Source organism: Drosophila elegans, unplaced genomic scaffold, assembly GCF_018152505.1.
Source record: "Drosophila elegans isolate 14027-0461.03 unplaced genomic scaffold, ASM1815250v1 contig_208, whole genome shotgun sequence".
Lineage (NCBI taxonomy): Eukaryota > Metazoa > Arthropoda > Insecta > Diptera > Drosophilidae > Drosophila > Drosophila elegans.
Genome location: NW_024545578.1, coordinates 13,089,745 through 13,112,201, shown reverse-complemented (window position 1 = coordinate 13,112,201; position 22,457 = coordinate 13,089,745). Strand labels below are relative to the sequence as shown.

At 40.5% G+C, this 22,457-nt stretch overlaps 2 protein-coding genes across 2 annotated transcripts in view; one reads left to right on the top strand and one right to left on the bottom strand.

Annotated features, from left to right (window-relative positions):
• The window catches only part of LOC108135603 (F-box/LRR-repeat protein 16), a 36,416-nt gene extending 18,011 nt beyond the window's left edge, over window positions 1-18,405 (bottom strand). Inside the window, exons 1-4 of the mRNA XM_017256415.2 lie at window positions 18,045-18,405; window positions 11,083-12,566; window positions 3,953-4,126; window positions 3,738-3,855 (exon numbers count right to left, since the gene is read on the bottom strand). Of these exons, the coding sequence (XP_017111904.1) occupies window positions 3,738-3,855; window positions 3,953-4,126; window positions 11,083-12,363 (1,573 nt within the window). The 5' untranslated portion in view covers window positions 12,364-12,566; window positions 18,045-18,405. The remainder of the gene's footprint in view (window positions 1-3,737; window positions 3,856-3,952; window positions 4,127-11,082; window positions 12,567-18,044) is intronic.
• A 1,773-nt stretch (window positions 18,406-20,178) lies between these two features.
• LOC108135708 (general transcription factor IIE subunit 1) lies at window positions 20,179-22,005 on the top strand. Its single transcript, XM_017256552.2, has 3 exons — window positions 20,179-20,354; window positions 20,422-21,528; window positions 21,679-22,005. The coding sequence occupies exons 2-3, from the start codon at window positions 20,433-20,435 to the stop codon at window positions 21,870-21,872; spliced, it is 1,290 nt and encodes a 429-aa protein (XP_017112041.1). The 5' UTR covers window positions 20,179-20,354; window positions 20,422-20,432; the 3' UTR covers window positions 21,873-22,005.
• Window positions 22,006-22,457: the final 452 nt, after the last annotated feature.

Below are 22,457 nucleotides of genomic sequence, written 5' to 3'. Positions count from 1 at the left end.
CCTGGCCCAATTCAATTAGATGCCAAATGCAATTAGCTAAATGGCTTCTCGATGTTGTGATAAGCACCCACTGGCACCGATGTTGCCCCTGTGTCAGCAGTTTTCATGGCCGGCGGCCAGCGGAAACGAACTGGGAGTTGTTATTAAAAGTTTTGCCACCGCCGGGGCAAAAGTTCAACGCCAGGCAGCTGAAAACTGAAAACTGTTAGCTGCGTACGGGCTTAACCAACTTCTGAGAACGGTTTAGACTGCAAGTTGCCGCCAAGCGTACAAGGTTGCGCTTTAACTGCCAGTTTTAAACTTAGTGTAAACTTTGGAGACCATATTGCGTAAAGCCAGGCTTAAATTTTGTATTTTGGACAGTAAGAGAAATGCTCAAATTTGTGAATTTAATAGCTAAAAACTTTAAAATAATCATAGTTTAAAGAATTTTACATTTAAAAATTTAATCGGCTTGAATGTACGAATTATTTTAAAGTCAACTTAAAGTGTGCCATTAAATGAAACCTTTTTTCATTAAAATTGTAATTTAAAGGAGAATTTATGTACGGAAAATAAAAATTAACTGCATTAATTATGTGCTTAATAAAAAAATGATTAAAATGTCCTTCGGGGATTGGGTGTTAAGGGTTTCCGAGGCCTTTGAATGACCATTAATTAAAAATGTATTTCCGAAATGCGGTCACTTAAATTAAATCGCAAAATAAATAAATGGAAACTTACATTTATTCGTGTCCCTATTTTATGCTCGAATTCGTATTTGATTTGTGTTTTTTGTTGTCTTGCTTATGCTTGCTGGGCAAACAGTTTATGATTGGGCTGCAATTTATACAAAATGCCGCCATTAAAATATGGCGGCTATTTGCTTATGTCCTCACGAATCGTCTGCCCCGCCCACCGACCACTGCCTTACACAAATATAAGCACAAACAAAAACACAGACACGCAGACAGAGCGCAGCCAATCTTTGTTCTACGGGGCGGATGTGTAATGTGCTTTTTATACATTTGATACTGGCTTTTCGGGCTTTTGATGCTCCTTCATCCATCAAGCTGTTTGCAGAAGCACAAAATATGCTTAACACAGTGTGTGCTTGGATGTGTTTTAATATTTTATAAATATTCCGCTATCCCTGAGCTTTAAAACACATAGTTATGGTGTTTGTTTTTCAGCTTATTTGAGGAAAGAAGAGATTTATGATGATGTGTTTTTCCCCTTTCGTAATGAGTTTTTATAGACGACACATAGAGAATAAGTGTTGATTTATTTGTTTTAAACAACTTAATAATACAAAATTCTTTTTAAATCCATTTTATAATTTAAATGATCTTCCATATAGGACTATAAGATAAAAGAAATCGATTCAATTGTTTAAAGACAAACTTATATAATTTTGCAATTCATTGATTTATTGTTAATAATAAACAATTTTCAACGAAATCTCAGTTTTACCGAGTTTAGCTTGTATTCTAAAGTGGAATCTCTATAAATAAACTATTCTAAAATCAGCAAGAGTTCATTTTCAGGTGCACCTGTGCAAATCAGTATCGAAATGCGCATCCCACCACATCCTCCTCCAAGGAAAACGTGCGACTGCAGCCGCATCGATGATCAGTGAACTGCAATAATTCGATTTCGATGCGCAGCTCGGCAGGCAGAAATCTGGCTGGTTAACTGCTGAAGCCGTAGCAGCAGGAAAATGCAAAGCAAAGGGTGCGGGCTGGAAAATCCAACCAAAGGGAAGCCATCTACCTGGGCGCCTGCAGCAACCTGCAGCTTAATTTGTGGTGCAATGTGTAACGAGGATAGGGGAAAGTCAGCCCCACGGCCTTTGTTGATTGCGCAGGGGGATGGAGGGGGGTGGAAAGAAAATGACGTGCCATGAAATTGATTGCAAAGTTTTCACCCAAAACTCTCAAACCCCCTCAACCAAACAGACTGAAGAGGCAGCTCCTCCCTGGAACTCGGCACTCAGGTGGGCGTCGTCAAAGGTCAAAGCAGCGTGCATAGGCAAAGCAAAAACTGCCAGCCCCTCGCGACCTCCGACCCTTAACCCTCGAGTGGGCCCGGCTTATGTTTGCCTTCGCCGTCGATCGCATATTAAATGAGTTTACGTTCAGGCGCCTGAAAAAAGCCCCTAAGCACACCTTAAAATTGCTCTGTTGCGAGGCAATGTGACCGCCAATTAAAGTGGTTTATGGCCAAGAAGAAAAGAGCAAGTTGAGGGCGCTTTTGGCTTTGAAACACTCGATTAATCAAATATAATATGTACAGATATTGCGGGCAATAAAGAATAATGGCCACCACAAATCCTAATTTATAAGTATACTTTTTATAAAACATTTACTTCTTGTTTATTAATATTTTGAAAATTATTCTACTGCTAATTTTCATTAAAATTATTTTTGAGAGTCCCACTTCTCACATCAAGCAACAATACCAAAGGGTATCATAACTTATAAAGGTATTTATTCAAGTATTTTTGTTTGACCAAACAAGTAATTACTTTTTATCACATTTTTTACAATATTTCTGTGTATATTGCATTTCCGCATCACTAGAATAATTCCTGTATATACTGCCCTATATTGAGTTTTATTATTTATTGGTTTTTCGACCATAAACCCTTTTATTTAGTATTTTTTGCCTCACAAATATTCAGGGACATTTTTATTTACATTTCCTTTTGCTGTGCGACTGTAAAATCATTTCAGAGTAAAAGTTTTGTTTCCATTTTCATACATATATTTTTTTGTTGCTTGATATTTCCTATTTCCTAGATAAAAAGTGGACTTCTTTGGGGCTGGACCCTGCCAATTTGCGAGTGAAAAGGGTTCTTTTCCGCTGTGACGTCAAAGGATGTAAAAATAGTTGCTTACTCTCTTGGCCAGGAAACAGAATCGCACAAAAAGTGTCTCACAAAAAGTTTCAATTAGTTGAGTGCAATGTTTAGACACGATGACGAGGCCCCAAAGACACCCGTTTTTGGAAGCGGGACAAACCCGTGAGGAATAGGACTCGCTCGGTCCCTACACGGGCATTTCATTTGCCATGTTCGCATTTCTTTCACAACTCGGTCTCCGAACGGCACACTCCCGGAGGATATCCGGCACACTCTTTTTGGACCACTATCAGGACGGATGTGAGGGACATCATTACACAAGTCCATTCAGCTATCCACATTGCTGAATTAAACATTACAACCGATGGAAATTGCTCTAACCATCGCTCAACTATTCTGATTGTAGAGCGAAGCGAAAGCTTTTATTCATTTTTCACACACACGGCAAATATATGTGTATATATATTTAATGTATTAAATCACTTTTTAATTCCAAAATGTGATGGCATCAATAAAATTAAATATAAATTACAAAAATCATCTTAATTTTTCAGTGTTATTTTTGGTATTCAATTTTAATAAAACTAAAATCAGTCTATCTATCTCCTTGCTTAAAATATTGTAAGATTTCCCGCTTTGATTCTATTTATAAAACATAAGCTGACAAATATTGATATAATTAAAAATAGATTATGAAATCCCTAGAGTTCTGAAATAACTTATAATGATACCCAAAAGTAAGCGATAAAAATTAGAAATAATAATAATAATCAATATAAAACCATGGCCCCCCCTATTTTTTCTCTGTGTACTCTGTGGCACAAATTGGATACGCCCCCTGATATCCGTTCCACATGGTATTTGATTAATTGGCGGGGGGCAAAGTGTCGCTTACCGATATTAACGATGCCATGGTTGGTTAGTTCCCAGCACGACTGCAGTCGCAGGATGCTGAGGCTGTGGCTCTGTTTGGGCGAGAAGTAGCCGAGTGCCGCATCCGTGACGTGGTAAGCCTGTTGGGACCAAGAGCAGATTCAATTAAATCGAGATTGGGGTGTGGAATGTGAAATGTGAAATGTGGGAGGAGGATCCTCATCAATTTGGACTTGCCTGCAGCGAGAACTCGTAGAGGGAGGGCAGCAGCTGAGCCACCGCCCCCACCGCCTCGTCCGCGATGTTGATGCAGTCCGCCAGCGACAAGGATACAATTCGGGGCGTCAGACACGCCCACAGACCCGCCTCGGTCACCTCGTTGCAGCCAGCCAGCTCCAGTTCAAACAGACTCTGCAATCCAAGTATATAAATAAATCAGAGACCACATCAAAGACACACTGTTTACACACTGGCATTTATTAAAAATGAAATCGTTCACAATATTAAATCCCCTTTTATCATTTTATATGAGTGCATTTCATTTTAAGGAACACTTTCAACTCAAAACATCATTCAAGGTTATAATAACAAAATAAAAGTAAATTATATTCCTTTAATAAGGCTAAACATTTACAGCCACTTTATTTTAAGAATGCCTCTTTAGAAATGTAATCAATTCTAAATTCTTAAGTCCAAAAGATTTTAAACGATTTGAATTCGATTTGATTGTCAACAAAATTGGAACCAGATTTCAAACCAAATGTTGTTCAATGCAAAACTATTTCATAATGAAATCAATTGATTGCAGGCATGTTTCTGTTGTTAAATATAAATAGTTTGCCAACTAATAATTAAATAACTTAAAAAAGGCTTGCAATTTTTCAATAGCTCCGGAAATGAATGAGAAATTATTTCATGAATTAAATTCTGAACAATAAATAAATATTCTTGGCAATAAATTTGACTATCTATAAATTGATGGCTAAAAGTTTTTTGATTTTGCTTTGAAAATTTCTAAGTTTTGTTTCGATTCTCTTAGGCTAAAATCTGCTATATTTGTCTTAAAGGGTGACTGCTCTGTCATCAAGCCGTCAAATGTTTTTATGATCTGCTGTCCGATGAATTCTAAAATACTTTTGGACATTTCACAGCGTTCATAAACGTTGACACTTGGCTAGCAGAAAAAAATAAAGGCCAATCGCAGGCGAGAGAAAAATATCAAAACGAAAATACCTCCGCATGTATATATTTTTACATAAAATATGTATATAAAAGAACATATATCAACATGGTATACATTTTTAAATCACAGGTGATATTACTTAAATTCTGCTGATGAACATTCCTAATTATCACATAATTAAAAACGCTGCTTTTAATTTTTTCCTTGACGACCTCAAAAATTGCCACAGAATGAGTCTCTAAACAATTAAAATGAACAAAAAGTAGCCTTCATTTTAGCTTGTGGCAATGTAAATTAAATTTCATATTAGGGAATTACGATGACTTCTCGATTGGGTGCACAACTGAGTGTCACAAAGCTCGTAATCTAATTGGGTTTTCGCATTCACCCTATACACATATATCATGCGGTGGACCGTAAACAAAACACGGAAAATTGCATGCTGATTCTCTCTTTTGGTTGGTTTGTTGTGTGCATGGTATGCGGAAAAATTTAATGGAAAACCTTGCCACAGAGATGCAAACAAATTACTGTTGCCACCAGGTGGGTGCAACGATATAGCACCGAAGTGGAGCGGGAATTCCATGAAATTAAATTAAATTGCAATGCTTCCAACTTTTGATGCCGAGATTTACGAGCCAACAAACTGGGAAAACTTTTCTGCCAGCTCAAAAATCATTTCTCCATGCGTTAGATGAGCAATTGAAATCCCCATAAATGGATCAACTATGACCTTCTCAAGAGCACAACATGGTCGGGGAAGTAAAAGCGAGAAAAACACATAACATCTCGATGGAAGGGACCAAAATTCAAGTGGCAGACTTTGTGTCGGGCTAAATTTCGCCATTGTTATAAAATCCCCCGATTTCCAACCATTTCCCATGCCCCAAAAACCGGAAACATGGCCAACAAAAGCGATAAACAGCAAATGCAGCCGGAAGCACGATATAAAAATGTAAGTCCCAAGGATGGTCACACACAGAACGCATTAAACGGGTACCAGAAATCTCACTCCCACGGCTGAACAACAATTACTTTTATTGTTGACGCCAAACTGGAGAAATAACAACACGTAAACAGCTAAAACAGCAAGATACTAATTTAATCCGAATCCTGAATGCGAATTCCCGTGAGTTTTGGGTAATAAATCAAAATTAATTCATCCGTCGTACGCTTTGGATTAATTTATTTTCTCAGCACGATAAGCCAATGGAATTGGCGAAAACAATTTTTAGAAAGATGATTATAAGTACCTCAGACAATTGTGCTTTCTTAACATTGTGTGTGATGATGTCAATAAAAGCTCCTTAGCAATTCTGTCTTGATCAAAGTCTTTAATTTAATTCCTCTAATGAATAAAATTGAGTTCATTTATATATGTTTAGCAAAGCAAAGTAAAAATAATTTGGAAAGCTGTGAAAACGTTTATATTTTCTGTGTAAAAAAACTAACAAATACTGTTTTAAGACCTAATTCTTATCTGTATCTGCAAAGTAACCTTGCATAAATTAAAAGCCGGGATCCAACTCGTTAGCGAATTAAATGTTCTAATTACGAATGTGTTGAATATACACGGCCAGTAATTGGATTTTGTACATCGGTTAACTTTGCCAACAATCAGCAGCGGAAGGACCAACAACAAGCCAAGCCTTTGTCATGACTTCATTATGAATGGTAAATGTTCGGATGTTGTTTTAGTTTTTTCCTCTCCCCCACGTTCTGTATTTCATTTTTATGGACAATTGTGGAACTTTTTCCCCTTGGCTGGCTTGCACAACAACACACACAAAACACACATAACACTAAATACAAAACAAAAACAAAACAAAAACACGTAGTCGAAAGAAAACTTTTTTCGGTCGGGCAGGAGTCAAAATCGATAGGAAAAGTCAACCACGCAGTGGAGAGTTCCACAATGAAATGCTAATGGCGGCACACACATGGCAGGATGTGTGACTATTTAGCCGGATAAAGTTTTTTACGGTTTATTCCTCGGTTTCTGAGGTTTGTATTGCGACAATGACAGTTTTTGATGGGTTTCCCCCACAAAAATTTAACAAAAATTGGGTTGATTAAGAAATTTTCTTGCTTGGCCTTCAAATTAAGAATATTTCTGCTTACATAACCACATATTATTTGTATTGTATTTATTGGTTTTTCAGCTATATATACATTTTATAATTAACAATGTTTATGATATACATTTAAATTGTATAGACACACAAATTAACATAATTAGATAGCTTGTTTATCAAATCACATGAATAATAATGTTTAATATTATGCTATCAAAGCGTTTGAAGCGCACAAATAGCTTGCTACTTTATTTTATGATTAGCAGACGATTTAAACCAAATATAATCTCTCAAAAGAGAATTGCATTTTGAATTTGAAATTGCCGGATTAAATTTGGCAATTTTAACTCAAATGGAATACGCATTTAGGTAGCCTAGCATAGTTTTATGGGTCAATGGGGTTTCGGGTTCAACGAGCTCCGGACCCACTTTAAATCCCCTCCCCTCCCCTCCCACCGCCTTGCAAAAGTCCGGAGTGAAAACTTTGGGGCGCCAATGCGGAAATCGCATATATTCGCTTGAGGCGACTGCAGTGCCTTTGCCATTAAATATGTATGGGAATGCAGGAAAGTCGTCGCATTTCCGCCGCATTCAGCAGCAGTAACTAGCATTAATTTCGCGTTGCATGTTGAGGTTTTTCCGGGTGGTGAAAGGGGGGAAATTCCGTATGACTAGGCCACATGCGCTTTCGGCTTGCTTTCCTTCCCCAAGGTCGAATTCCTAAGCCCGCTGCGGTTGATCCTTTCGGCATCATGACAAACCCAACTTGTCCCCAGTGTGTCATTGTTGTTGACATTGCCAGCGACAACCATTTGCAATCAAACCGTTGGTTGGTGTTTCAGACCCTGGCAATGGAACTAGGCTCATAAACATCACTTGCATTCACAGTGGATTAATTCTGACATCAGCAGCAGTCCTGGGTGACGTACGCTCACCGTTCACCAGGGTGGTCTGTGTTTTGCCTGCAATTTATTGCCTTTTGCTATAGAAAAGAAATTTAGGACACTAAACCTGGTAAAATGGTTAGCGAGTTGTTCCGAGCTTTAATAACTCATACGCAGTGTTGCCTTTTCTGCTTAAATTTATTGCTTACAACATATGAGACTTTCTACACAACAAAAAATGTTTTAAATCCCAGAAAACTAAAAATTAGAAGCTGTTCATTTTGTTAAAATCAACTAGCGGTTAAATTAATGCAAAACATTTAAAATTCTTAAGAATTTAAAAGCCTTAAATATTTGTAAGACAAAATAACTAAAAATAATTCAATTTATTAAGCTAATTTATATATATGTTTTATGCATTTTTCTGGTTGTTTGCATATAAAGCTTTTTAATGACTAGTTTGAAACCATTCCGGTTTTCATTTCTTGTCGGTAGCAATTGCTTTATAAAAAGTTAATTCCAGTATTTATTATTCCTTTGGTAAAATAATAAAAAGTCTTAGACGTATTTTCCCCTAAGACTTAGAAATTTGTATAAAACCGTGTACTAAAACAAACAAGCATTCAGGAAAACATACTAGAAAAGGATCACCCTAATCAACAAAAACCCATGAAATCGGAGGGGCTGTGAGTCTGGGGGCGTGGAACAGTCAACTCAATGAGTGTGTGACTGACTGAGCTGACAGGACCGCAAATTCATGCAGAACGCTGCTTCCAGAGGACTTGGCCGCCGTCAGTTCACCAACATTATCCACTTTGCTGGCTCCTCTCTTGAGTGTGTGTGTGTTTGTGTATTTGAGTGTTTGTATTTACAAAGATGGACGAGTGTGTGTGTGTGTGTGTGTGCGTTTGGACCATTTCCGGTGCTCCATGCTGGGCCCCTGGTGGATTAGGTTCCCTGATTGCTCGGGATTGGTCCATGAAATGAATGGATTAGTTCGCCCAGGGCCCTCACCACAGTTGGCCATCAATTAAGCTGCCCACTTGTTCGTCCAAATTCGATTGGGGTTGCCTGGGACTATTGAGGCAGTCCGGCAAACCGAAAACGATGAAATCAGTGGGGAGGCCATCATAAAGACAAAGCGAGCGGAAAACCAATGGACAAAATAATGGGTTATTGTGGCCATCGGGGATGGGTAGTGTGAATCTGAGATTAAATTTATGTTTCATGAAAAAGTGATGAAGATGAATAAAATCTAATTGCGGTTCAAAGATTTATCTTAAAACAACCTGGAAGTTGTGATTTAGATTTAGATTCTATACATGAGAATTAGATTCCATAACGTTTAGATTTTTCAAACAATAACATAGATTACGCATAAGATATAAAACAATTAAAACAATTTTTGGCTTTTTGGGAAAAGAAACACTTTATAAACTTTTTTTAAACATTTTTAAAATTTATCCCTCTTTTCTGTTTATTTTTCTTGAATTCAATTACTCTGCTGGCAGAACTTATTCACATAAATATTACAGTTCACATTTTGAAAGAATTTATTCAATGAAATAAAAACATTTTGATATACTGGCAAACTTTTGCATACATTTCAGGTAATTCATTTCAGCATTCATTCTATTAAAATATGGATTTTTTTCTCAAAACAAAAACTAATGGGCCGCAACTCGAGCGCATCTCATAAAAGATTCACCTGGCAGAGCGCAGAAATTATGAATGCATCACCGTGAGTGCTTTTGATTAAGCTACTCACACATATTTCGCTCAAATTAGCGCAACAAAATAATGGGGTAAATTTAATGAAATTTATGAAGGGGCTTTGATGTGATTTGCATCCGAAATTGATCGCATCAATTCATTATGCTGGCAGTTGGCGAGTGACGAAAGGGGAATTGTATCGCAAACATTCGCTAGGCGATGACACACTTTCAGCTCTGACACGTTTCATTTCTCTGGCGCGCGGCACAAGTCCCGAAATAAAATGAAAATAGTTTGCGTTAGCCAGCGCACTGTGATACACAATCGTGTGCGAATTTTTTTTCGCTTGTGGCCCCAAGCGGGACTGACCACTGTCAACTTGCCACTGGCCAACAACGCCCACAGCTCTCAGACATTTTCCGATCCCATCTCTGTCGGTGTCCCCCTGACAACCAAAAAAAAAAAAAAGCAGAGAAAAACCGACAACAGACACCAAATCAAGTCGGATGTTGGGCCAAATGAAAGTCGTTTGCATGGGCCAGCTGGGCCCCAAAAACACCAAGAGCCAGCGAGTTGAGAGCAGCTGCCCAGGGATGGCCTTCGGGGCCAGATTTCCGGACATTGCCCGTACATCTGCCCCCGGGTCTTGCCAAGTTGTCTTACATTTTAAACAAACGACAGGCCATTATTCGAGCTTATGTGTAGACGGGAATTTTGCTTACATACTTTGTATCTAAAGTTTATATCTCAAGGGCGAAGGGCTTCGAGCGAAAGCCGCTTGCCAAAACTTTTTCAGTCTGCTCGGTTACATATTATCTGAGCTATATCTTAATGAGCACGCTGTTTTAAGGGTAGTATGTTTAAGGGTAGTATTGAATCAATAAAACCTTTTTAATCAATGGTAGCACAACAATCGATTCGGTTTAAATAAAATTAAAGCCCAATATCAACCGATGGATTATTTAGATAGTTTAATTCATCGCTTCTTTTTTTATTTTACGAAGGCGTAAGATGTCTAATAATTCTATACACTATACAGCAAACAACATATATATAATAATTTTCTTTTTAATTAGTTACCTTATGTATGTTCTGACTGTTTTAATTTAAAGTCAAAGTATTCCTGACAAAGTCTCAAAGTTAAAAAAAATGCTATACCCAGAAATTGAATAATATAAAGATCAAGGAGTTATAGATTACATTTCCTTAAAATAATTATTAAAGTAAACAAGGACTTATCATGTCACACGTGGCAATAAGTACAATTAACTAATGTTTTCTAATTATTTGTATTATTTAGGGCATGAAAAACATTATATTTTAATTAGGGATTTTAATTTAATATTGATGTAGACTAAATTTCCTTAAATAAATTGCTGATGTAATCACGGACCTAATTATTATTATTAAGTGATTACCCTAATATTTAACGAAATGTAGTCCGTAATTTCATATTTTAGATATACCTCTTAATGAACTCCAGCAATCGAAGCGGATGCTATGTAAACTCACCTGCAGGTGGTCGAGCAGGGTCTCCAGTCCCCGGTCGCTGATGGAGGAGCAGCGCAGGCTGAGCGAGTGGACGTGCTTGGAGGCGAGCGGGAAGGAGTGGACCACGTCGAGGGCGTCCTCGTCGGAGGCGCCGACGAGGCCGAGGGCGTGGAAGCCCCGGCGGATGAGCGAGTTGTAGAGCTTGCCGCGGTCGCAGGCGGCCATTTGGCGCAGCTCGCGGCACTGCAGCGTGGGCAGCAGGCCGCTCCAGTAGCGCGGACTGCGGTACAGTGTGTCCCGCCACTTGACGCACACTTGGGCCAGCACGCGGCGCTCGTACGGCGAGAAGTACTGAAAGAAGCGGCTCAGAAAGCGGTCGTCCAGCAGCAGCTGCTCGATGCTGTGGATGGGCGGCGGGTGCTGCACCAGTTGGTGCTGCATGATCAGCGGCGACATGTTGCCGTACAGGTGCGGGTGCGGGTGCAGGTGCGGATTGGGCAGCTGTTTGCGCAGCTGCAGGGGCGTGCCGCCGCCGCCGCCACTGGCCGCCGCCTTCTGGGCGGCCACCATGCCCATGGTGCTAAAGGTGGGCGAGCCCGGGTTCACTGACCCACCGCCCGGTATGGTTATGTTCATCTGCTTGGCAATGGACTTTACTGTGGGCGTGGGCGGGGCGCCCAGCGGCATGGGCATCCCAGTGGGCGGGGCCGGACCCACCAGCACATGGTGGTTGGAGTTGATCAGCGTGGAGGCCTGCAGCTGCAGATGTTGCTGCTGTGACTGTTGCAGTTGCAGATGTTGCTGTTGCTGCTGCTGTTGCTGCTGTTGCTGTTGCTGCTGCAGGAGGTGGTGTGTGGAGTTCTGGACCTGCGACGACTGGGTGATTGCTCCGCCGGGACTGGGGCTACTGCCCCGCGACGGCTTGTCCGGCGTCTGGGGAGGATTGGCATTGCTGGCGGGCGAGGTAACGGCCGCTGCAGCAGCCGGCGTAGAGGAGTTGCTATTGGATCCTGAGTTGGAATTGGAATTGGAGTTGGAATTGGAATTGGAGTTGCCTCCGCCGCAGAGGGCATTCGTCACGCGCTCCATCACCGATGTCTTGCCGCTGGTTGCCGCTGGAGTGGGTGTGGCCCCGGTTGGGGAGGCGGAGTCACCACCAGCGCCTCCTCCCCCGCCACCACCTCCTCCTCCTCCGCTGGAGGAACTGTGGTGGTGCTTCGAGCGCAGGCCCAGCCCATTGATCCGCTTGGACAACTCGGCGGAGGCTCGCTCGACCACGCCTTGCGCCGAGATCGATGACATCGTGTGCTGGAACAGATTCACCTTGCCTCCCTGGGAAACGGCCTGTTGGAAAAGTGGAGCCCCGCGTCCTCGTCCACGACCTCTTACTCCCCTCTCCCCTCTCCGATTTTCACTCGCTTGTCGTTTGCGTTTCGCTTATCCTTTACATCCCGTTCACACTGCGCATTGTTCACCTTTTTCCAACGGCAATTAGCGAGGTCCACCTGTAACGAGGTAAGACGATATGCAAAGGGTTAATGGTCTGGTTTCTAGTTTCTGAGTTCTGCTTGCAGTGGTGGGTCTTTTAAGTCAGCACGAAACTTTCATTAAATATACATGTGTGAGACAAGCAGGGAAACGCAGGCTTTACCTATAATCCGGTTTTCAATTTAAATATAATATGAAAAGGTTTACCACGGGAAGTCTCACTGAAAATAAACCTTGTACATAAGTAAATAAATCAAAAAACTATTATTTAAAATAAAAAAGTTTAAACCTTATAACTTAAGGTTAAAAAAAAAAGTATTTGGTAATTAAAATAGCTATAATTTCATTTTTATAAAGAAGATTTAGACATCAACATTTTTTCAACGTGGACGAGGGTATCCCAAAGTCGAAATAGATTTTCAAACTTTCTTTATTAGCCTTTTGAAACATTTATACTCCGCAATCTAAGACCAGTCAACACTTTTTAGTAATTTCCTGGCAGGCCCATTGCAATTACATGATTTGTGGGAAATGGCCAACTGCAGTTTGTCACTCCCTGTCAATAGTTTCTTCGAGACTTCGAGACTTCGAGACTCCAAGACTTGCCCCATGTGGCGGCATACGCGGCACCTTCGCGTGGCTCAACACGATACGAGCAAATCGAAAAGAGGGCCACAACAACCGGACAGATTTATAACCCACTTTCGTTGGGTTGGCGTGCGGGCCATAACCTTCGACCTCGATTCTTTTTCGCGACTTGTTGTGGCTGCACAAAGTTCGCCGATAAGGCAAACAATGTTTAAACTGCAAACTAACTAAGCCAAGGTAGTGCGCCACCCCATGCATTAACTTCTGAGTCGCGATTTCGGACCGGAAGTACCAAGACCCGCGAAAATTGGGCGCAGCCATTAGTCCTTAAAAGCTTAAGAGGATTTGCAAATTAAATTGCAGGAAACACTCTTTATCTTTTCGGTGAAAATTTAAAACTATTAATAATAATGGTTACTTAAACGTTTGAACTATAAATGTACTTTCTTGAAGAAGAATAAAAAAGAAGTCTATAACAGTTTCACAAAATTTGGAAAAATATGTATTTTAAATTACAAATTTTGTACACGAGTTTAGCATTTAAGTTTGAATAAATAGCAGTAGAGTTAATAAAAAATCAAATAGTTCTTTCTTTCTTCAGTTCTAAATATATATCAGTTCTAAATATATATTTTTTTAAAAATTTAATGTATGAGTTTTATTTTAAGTAAACTTGGAATACCATAGACAATATTCATTAGTATCAGCTAAGAATTATGTTTTCCATTCTCTGGTATAACATAATTGTACAACAAAAGATGAAAATCATTTATGATATTGAAATCGATAGTCAGTGCTTTAATCTTCAAGTACATAAATAAAAACTTAAATGCTCAATTAAACGAGGCCACCTCGAAAGCATCTCCTTGAGTTTGGCTTATCGAGGGGATACGTTGCCTTTTTTGTGAAGGGAAAAAACGTAATTGCCATAAATGCGCGGATTCGCCTGAGCTCAGATCCGAAAGAGGGGCCTTTAAGTCTCAAGGTGAGCCACCTCCTCCTCCTCCTCCTCCTCCTCCTCCTCCGGGGAGCGCTTATCGTTGGCCCGCCTGGCTGCATCCACATCCACATCCCATATCCCTTAGCCTTCATCCTTCAGCCTTCATCCTTCGGCGTCATCCTTGCCATCTGGGCGTCGGTCCTGCCCCAATCTTCGCAATCGTCGTTACCTTTCCGCTTGGACGTGGGCCCAAACAAAAGACACTCATCTCACCGCCCAAGGGGGCGTGGCAGAGACATTGACTGAGCTTTGTCTGCCATTTCCGGTCTGCTCAAATGCCGAAAGTTCCGCCAGCACTCTGTACCCAGATGGGAAATTTCGACTTATTTAAACGATTTTCTTTTTTTGATAAATTGACAGAAAAAATACCTTTATCCTCATGATTTTTAGCATGAGCTCCTAATTAAATGTAAGCTTGTAAGCTTTTAAATATTTTACAAAGAGAATTACAGATAATTGAAAGTAAACTTTTAAAGATTTAAAATGGTTTTTTTGTGTTTTTCTGTTATTTGATCTTTATTTTATGTTTTTAAGAAAATAATACTTAAAAATGTTATTTTAATTATTTAGCCAAAGTAAATTAAACCGATTTCCATTTATATTTAAATTATTGTATAATTTATACTTGTATATTCCAAATACAAATTCCAAATGGAGCTAAGAGAATTAGAGTATTTAACCTTCGTTTTGAGTGGAGTAGCATTTTAAACGTGACTGGTTTTTATTGTTGAGATTTGATTGTGCGACAAATGCAAATACAAATTTTGTGCACGACACAGTCGAAAGTTGGCATTACCCAAGCAGGCTTCCTCAGTCCTTTCCGTCTGCTACAAGTTACACAATCCTCCTTGACTTTGCCAAAGGAAATGGAAATGGTAGCGGGAGGATTGAGGTCCTGGCGGATTCTCAATTGGGTTACTTGAAGTGGAAGCGAGTATCTCGCCGGTTGGGTGAAAATTGGCTCGATAATTTTACAAATCAGTGTGTATGTGCCTCCCACACATTCTTTTTAATTTGTAACTCGGTTAATTTACACCAGATGTTGAAGCAGAAACAATTTAAAGGTCTTATTTGTTTGGAGCGATGGTAGAAGGTTTTGACTTCACTTATCATAATTAAGTACTGATAAACTTGGTGATTGGTTATCCATAACTTGATTTTTGAATATCAGCCAACAAATTTCAATCTATCTTCATAGCAAACTCAATGTCAGATTAGTAGCATTTTTTTAAAACTCCCAAAAAAATGGCAAGATAGAAATTTCCATTTTAGATCCAATAAATACGTAACAGTGCAAATAATAAAAATCGCAGTCAAAACCTAATATAAACGATCAATTAACAATAATCAAGCGACAGAATGGGTTTCCTACTTAATTTTTTTGATGGGTTATTTAATTGCAATAAATTATTGATTAAATGTTTATTTATTTTCACTTAAACACTTTATAGCTAGCATTTTTGATTACATCAGTATTCCTCTTAAACGAAACAATTTGCGGAAAACTATTTGCCCTACTTTTATAACAAATTTACTGTTCAAATTAACCGAGCTTTCAAGAGCAATTTAGCGAGCAAGTGCAGTGCCGCATCTTTAGCCCTGCACTAAAATGTTTAATTACAAACTAAGTAATTTGATTAATATTCCGGAAAGTGCATTTCCACAGCCAGTGCCCCGCCCACCACCACTTTGCGACCTGCAACAAAATTTGGAGAAACTTTGGCTCTGTTTTGGGTGAGCCCATAGCAAATGTGCAGCATACTGTAAGGCTCCGCTGCACTGGGAAAAATTATACCTTAAAGCTTAAGGCTGAAAGACATCTGTTGATAATGAACAAATTATAGACTTTTACTTGGGAGCACCTAGGTCAATAATTGTTGTTTGTAGTGAAGAAGGATTATCAGTTAATTATTCAACGCTTTTAGTTTGTAGCAAAGAATTTAAATAATTTAATAAAATAATTCAAATATACATGAGCAGTTTTAATTTTGTTTGCCTTGAACGTTACTCTAATATTTTTTCAGTAAAATCTTCTTTTTTAACACACAAGATATTATTGAATTGTCAACTGTTTTTTTTCTCACTGTATCCGTAAATATGGGTCTTGTTCAGCCAGTGTGTGCATTTGTTTGGGGTGGGGGTTGTCGAGTGGGTGGTTGAGGGTGCCAGCCTGTATAGTGTATTTAATTTCTGTGTGCCCTCCACTTTATGCGCATTTTCCGCAGCTTGGCTCCATGTCTATTTTTGGAGTTGGTTTGAGTTTGAGTTCGAGTTCGAGTTCGCGTGCTTATTGGATTTTCCACCCACCACGCCCCCGCCACGCCTCGCTGTGTCAGGGTCTGCTCCACATTATATTCCATTTCCACCTTCACCCGGATCCGAATCAGAAGTCCGGGTTGGTTGGTTGGTTAGTTGGGTCTCCGTATCCGTAAGCCTGCGTGCTGCTAGGGCAGCATTATCGATTTTCGCCCCGCTCTCTCCGTTCTCCTTTCTCCGCTCAAAACAAAACAAAGTACGGAGACTGAAAAGAAATACTAACCCTCCCGAATAGCGAATGTCAATATTTTCCTGCGCTTCCCGCTCAAGTTCAGTGTTGTGTTCGCTCTTCATCAGCTGGGGAAATGTGGAAATGGGAAAATGTGTAACAAGAATGGAGCGAACAAAACACGGGGACTGCAAAATGTTGCACGTACGTATATGGTGCGGGGCTAAAGTTCCTCAGAGTAATTGTCGAAGCAATGACGGACCCTTGGGATCCCATTAGGCAACAATTAAATAGTTACGACAGGGCTGTTTCACAATAAACACATGCCATGCTTCAAGGATTTTTATTCCTAAAGGAATAATATTAAAATATACCTTTAAATACAAACATAAAACTTTGACAAAAGCTTTAAAAACTCTAAAAACATTAGATACCTTTTTGTTTTCAACCAAATGCAATAGTTCTAAATATTTTCCAGTCAAAGCATTTGCCAATTCTTGTATGTTACTATAAACAAGCTTTTAATAAACGCTAATCAAAGTCAACGGATTAAAGGAAAAGATTTGAAACCACATTTAAAGTAGTAAAATGATTATCAAATATATAAACTTATTAAAAGGCATTTAAACAATATTATAATTCAAATATGATTAAAATGTGTTAAGGATATATGTTTTCAGTTATAATATATGTAATATTTGTTTGCAGAAACGAAAAACAACTCAATATGCCACTTATAATTCAATCTGGCTTTGATTGCAAACGTTTTATAATGGATGCATCGAATAATGCTTTTCACTTGGGGCCTTGTTCTAAATGCAAATTGAACTTGCTTAACTCAATCTCCAGGTCATCTCAATCCGAATCCCAATCCCAGTCACGATTGAATCCCCCCGCAACTTGTGCCCCAGCTGTACGTCAGTGTTCGTTTCTGGGTCACTATGCAACTTTGACCTGATTTGTGGAGTAGGCCGTCTATATACATGGTTAGTACATGGTATATATATGCATATATGCAGTCGATGATGATGGATAGTTTTTCAGATATCGAGCGATATGCAAAGGAGTCGATAAAGAAATCCGCAAATCAATGCGCTTAATCAAGCGCTCGTGAGAGGACGCGCCAGGATGTCTAAGACCATTATTGCGATTATGTCGATGGGTGGTGGTGGGTGGTATGACATCACAGACGAGTGGACGGTGGGCGGGGGGTGGCGCCACCCTCTGGGGGGCGGTTAGCGACCGGCTCTCTATTTTTCGAGGGTAAGCGCTACAGTTTCCACACCTTAGGGTGAAACTGGCCAACAATAAATCACGTGCAGCCAACAAAAATATTGCATTAACTCAAGGAAATGTCTCTTATTTTTTTTTTGAATATATTTCAATATTTTAAAAATGTTGTTGGGTGTTTATGAAACCAACCTTTTCCTTGCTAGATTCTTTATATAATGCTTGAACTCGGCGTCTCACACAATAAAAATCAATTTGGCAAAAGTTGCGGCGCCGCGGTTTCCCAATTTTCCTTTGTGTTTATCGTGGCTTTCCTTTGGGTCCCGTATTCGCAGCGGAAAACGGAAAACACAAAACACCGAAAGAAAACACACGCGAACGGAAAAACCAAAGCCGCAAAAAGTCCACCGTCTCGCAGACAGCGAAGGCGATTGCAGTAAAACGTTTGAAAACAAAAAAAGTGCTTGCACGCTTTTGTCGCCTGTAATTGTTGTGGCCGCGGTGGAAAATTGTCGAGCGGAAAAGCGAGGAAAACGAGCGTTAGCGCGCACGACTCAAAATTCAAACTGCAGGCGGATGTCACCAGCGAAAGTGGGAAAGCCTGTTTCTGTTTTTCCCGCAACGAAAGAGACGGAGCCTGCGCATTGGCCAGTGCTCTCTCCTTCTCGCGCGGAAAAGCTTTTCCCATGGACGTAGTGCTCGGGGTGCTCAATATGCTGTTTCTCGGAAAAGCGACCAACCACTTTGGGACTACTCCACTGTCCATCTTCTCGCAGAGTCTGCGCCCTGCAAGTCCCAGCAAGGTAAACAAGCTCAGGTGGAGTTTTAGGGGGTGACCTACCCTTCGAAAATCTAGGGCTTTTCCGAAGAATTTAGGCAGCTCCGCAGGATGATCGCCCGTGGGTGTTCACGTGCAGAAGTCTGCACTGTAAACAGTTTTTCTCATTTTTGCAGTAACTTTTTATTCATTAATTTCATTATTGTCTAATTATTTCAAATAATTTAATGCTACATAAATCCTAAATTGTCCTCATTAATAATTGCAGATGACTTATTTTGTAAAATATTTTTTATTTATTTAGGTTATTTATATCTTACATTTTTAAGCGTATTTAAAAAAGCAAGAAGACACCATATATTTTTTTAATTAAAATAACATTTTTAGACGGATTTTCCTATTAACATGGTTTGGTTCTGCCCTTGCACCTTGTACTTTTGCTCGATTTCTCAGTGTATTTTTCACTTTAAAGCCGTTAGCAATGAAAGTTGAGCTTGTATAAATATTTTCAGTTATTGGCATTCATACTTTTTTCAGGAAAACCCAAGCGCCTTGTTTAGAGGGTTTCCGTTTAAATATTTTGAACTAATTCGTGTCCAAAGTCCAGTTTTGCTTGCATGTCTATTCCATGTCCGATAAATTTCAACCGCTCTGCCTGTTAAATTTGCATTCGTAAACACGAAGCAGCTGATTCGGACTTGGCGTTGTGTGCCCAATTATATCCATGACATTCATCGAGGACAACAGAAGTGTGTTGGCAGCCAAATAAACACGCAGGAGGACGTCTGCCCCCCGACCTCTGACCCCAGGAAATTTCCACCACCGCGGTGGCTGCTTTGTTTGTGTAGTCGGGATGTTTTTCGTGTGGGCGAGCGTCGTTCTGGGGGATTACACCGGAATGCACTCGAACGAAAGGCGAAGTTCGCATTAAAAAATAGACGACCCTAGACAGTGGAGCATGAAATATTAAGCACTTCGACCGGATAAACAAAGGGGCATAAGGCGGCGGCGAGAGAACGACTTGTTGGATTATTTTCACTTATTTGTGCGGCCAAAACCATTTGAAAGCAAACAGCGCTCATATGCAAAGCTCTCTAAAAAGCCAGAGCGCAAATAAGGAAAACAAGTAAAAACAAATACTCGTGGAATATCATTGAAGAGTCCTTGGTATTTTACTTCTCAGAAGTTTGATTTTAGCTTACATTATCAGGAAAATAAACTATCATTGTATTGTATTAATTTATTTATGGAAATACCTAATTATATTTATTTAAAAAAGATCATAATATTTGTCTAAACATTTGGGATTGTAAAATAGTTTATAACTAAATGATTACGAAAATGACCTCTAAAAGATTGTGGTTTATTTTGTAACCGCCAAAGTGAAAATTTGAATTTAAAAATGTTTGATGTGGCAATGCCCCAAAGTGAGCGCACAAATTTGGTTTGGGTAATTGCTTAATATGTTGATTTTCAAATTATCGATATCATTATTCGATATCGATTGATTTTTAATGCCATATTCTATCGAATAAGCCATCGATTTTTGGTCCACCGCTATTTGGCGGCGGAAATTATCATCTTTGCCGTAGAAAAACAACTAAAATACGTAAATATAAGGAACAGATGCTTGCTGGGTAGCCCATGAAGATCCCCGAACCCAGCGACCTGTGAGTAACGGAAAAAGAGAGCTGCTCCAGGTGTTCCGGATCCCAGAGAGACTGGTGAGTCGCGTGGGAGTCGCCAGGAGTCAACAAGCATTTTAAACTATATATACTGCCGATCCCCCAGATAAGCCCACGATGTCGTCGACATCGGCGGCTGCCTCGAATTCAGCGCCCGCGAAAACGGAGGTGCGCTACGTGACCGAAGTGCCCAGCAGCCTAAAGCAACTGGCCCGCCTCGTGGTCCGTGGATTCTACTCCCTGGAGGACGCGCTCATCATCGACATGCTGGTGCGAAATCCCTGCATGAAGGAAGACGACATCGGCGAACTGCTGCGCTTCGAAAAGAAGCAGTTGAGGGCCAGGATCACGACGCTGCGAACCGACAAGTTCATCCAGATACGGCTGAAAATGGAAACGGGGCCGGACGGCAAGGCCCAGAAGGTCAATTACTACTTCATCAACTACAAGACCTTTGTGAATGTGGTCAAGTACAAGCTGGATCTGATGCGCAAGCGCATGGAGACGGAGGAGCGAGACGCCACAAGTAGGGCCAGTTTCAAATGCTCCACGTGCTCCAAGACGTTCACGGACCTCGAGGCAGATCAGCTGTTCGACATGACCACCCTGGAGTTCCGTTGCACCTTCTGCGGCTGCTCTGTGGAGGAGGACAGCGCCGCCATGCCCAAGAAAGACTCGCGTCTGCTGCTGGCCCACTTCAACGAGCAGCTCCAACCGCTCTACGACCTGCTCCGGGAAGTGGAAGGCATAAAGCTGGCGCCGGAGGTGCTCGAACCGGAGCCCGTGGACATTGACACCATTCGAGGACTGAACAAACCCAACGCCATGCGACCAGATGGTATGGCGTGGTCGGGTGAGGCGACGCGTAACCAGGGCTTTGCCGTGGAGGAAACCCGCGTGGACGTCACCATTGGCGGCGACGACACCTCGGACGCCGTGGTCGAGCGCAAATCGCGGCCCATTTGGATGACCGAAAGCACTGTGATAACCGACACGGATGCTGCCGATGGCGCGGCCGATGCAGTGCAGACGGCCAGCGGATCCGGACATCGAAACCGCAAGGAGAACGAGGACATCATGTCCGTCCTTCTGCAGCACGAGAAGCAGCCGGGCCAGAAGGAGCCGCACATGAAGGGCATGCGTGTGGGCTCCTCGAACGCCAACTCCAGCGATTCCAGTGACGATGAGAAGGACATCGACAACGCCAAGATTCGTAAGGGTCTTACTTTTATATTTAAATTTAGAAAGTCTGAAAGTAGAAGTTTGGTATCCAATTCTCAACGAAAACAACCTAAAATTAAGAAGTTATTTACAAAATTCTTTCAAATTTCCCATTTAAATATTACAATTTTATATTTTACAGCTGATGTCGATTTCGACAATTATATCAACTCGGACTCCGCCGAGGAGGAGGACGATGTACCGACTGTGCTGGTGGCAGGACGGCCGCATCCGCTCGATCAACTGGACGACAACCTGATAGCGCAAATGACACCGCAGGAGAAGGAGAACTACATACACGTATACCAGCAGCACTACAGCCACATCTACGAATGAGGGCCCGTCTGCAATTAGCCCCGTTTTCCCCGAGTTCCCCATCTCACGCATAGAGTCATTGTAATTATAAGTTACCCACTAGTTCGAGAGAAATTGTACAAATGAAATGCGTATATAAATGTGCATAAAGAAATTGCTATTCGTTTTTGTTCTCCAATTCCTTGGAATTGTGCTAAATATCTCTGTCAGATGGAGGACATGGCATTTAGTTCTAGGGAACTTTGGGGCTACCAGTTAATTACTGCCAAACAACAATTTATATGTAGTAAATTATTTTAAACAAGAAATTACCCTCATTTTTTTGAAAAAACTATTTTCCATTTTCATAATTTTACAATACTTTAACGATCAAACGATTTTCCATTTTCATAATTTTACAATACTTTAACGATCAAACGATGTTTGATCTTTTAGTTTCGCTTCCGGAGATTAGCTGCAGCTCCTTTCCAAATAAATATTTTTTCCAATACTTAGTCTTAAAATATAGTTAAAATATAACATAATATGTGTGAGAAATATCAGATAGTTACATTTTATAGTTATTCCAGAAAAAGGTTTCAAAATTCGCTTTTTTTCGAACTGCTT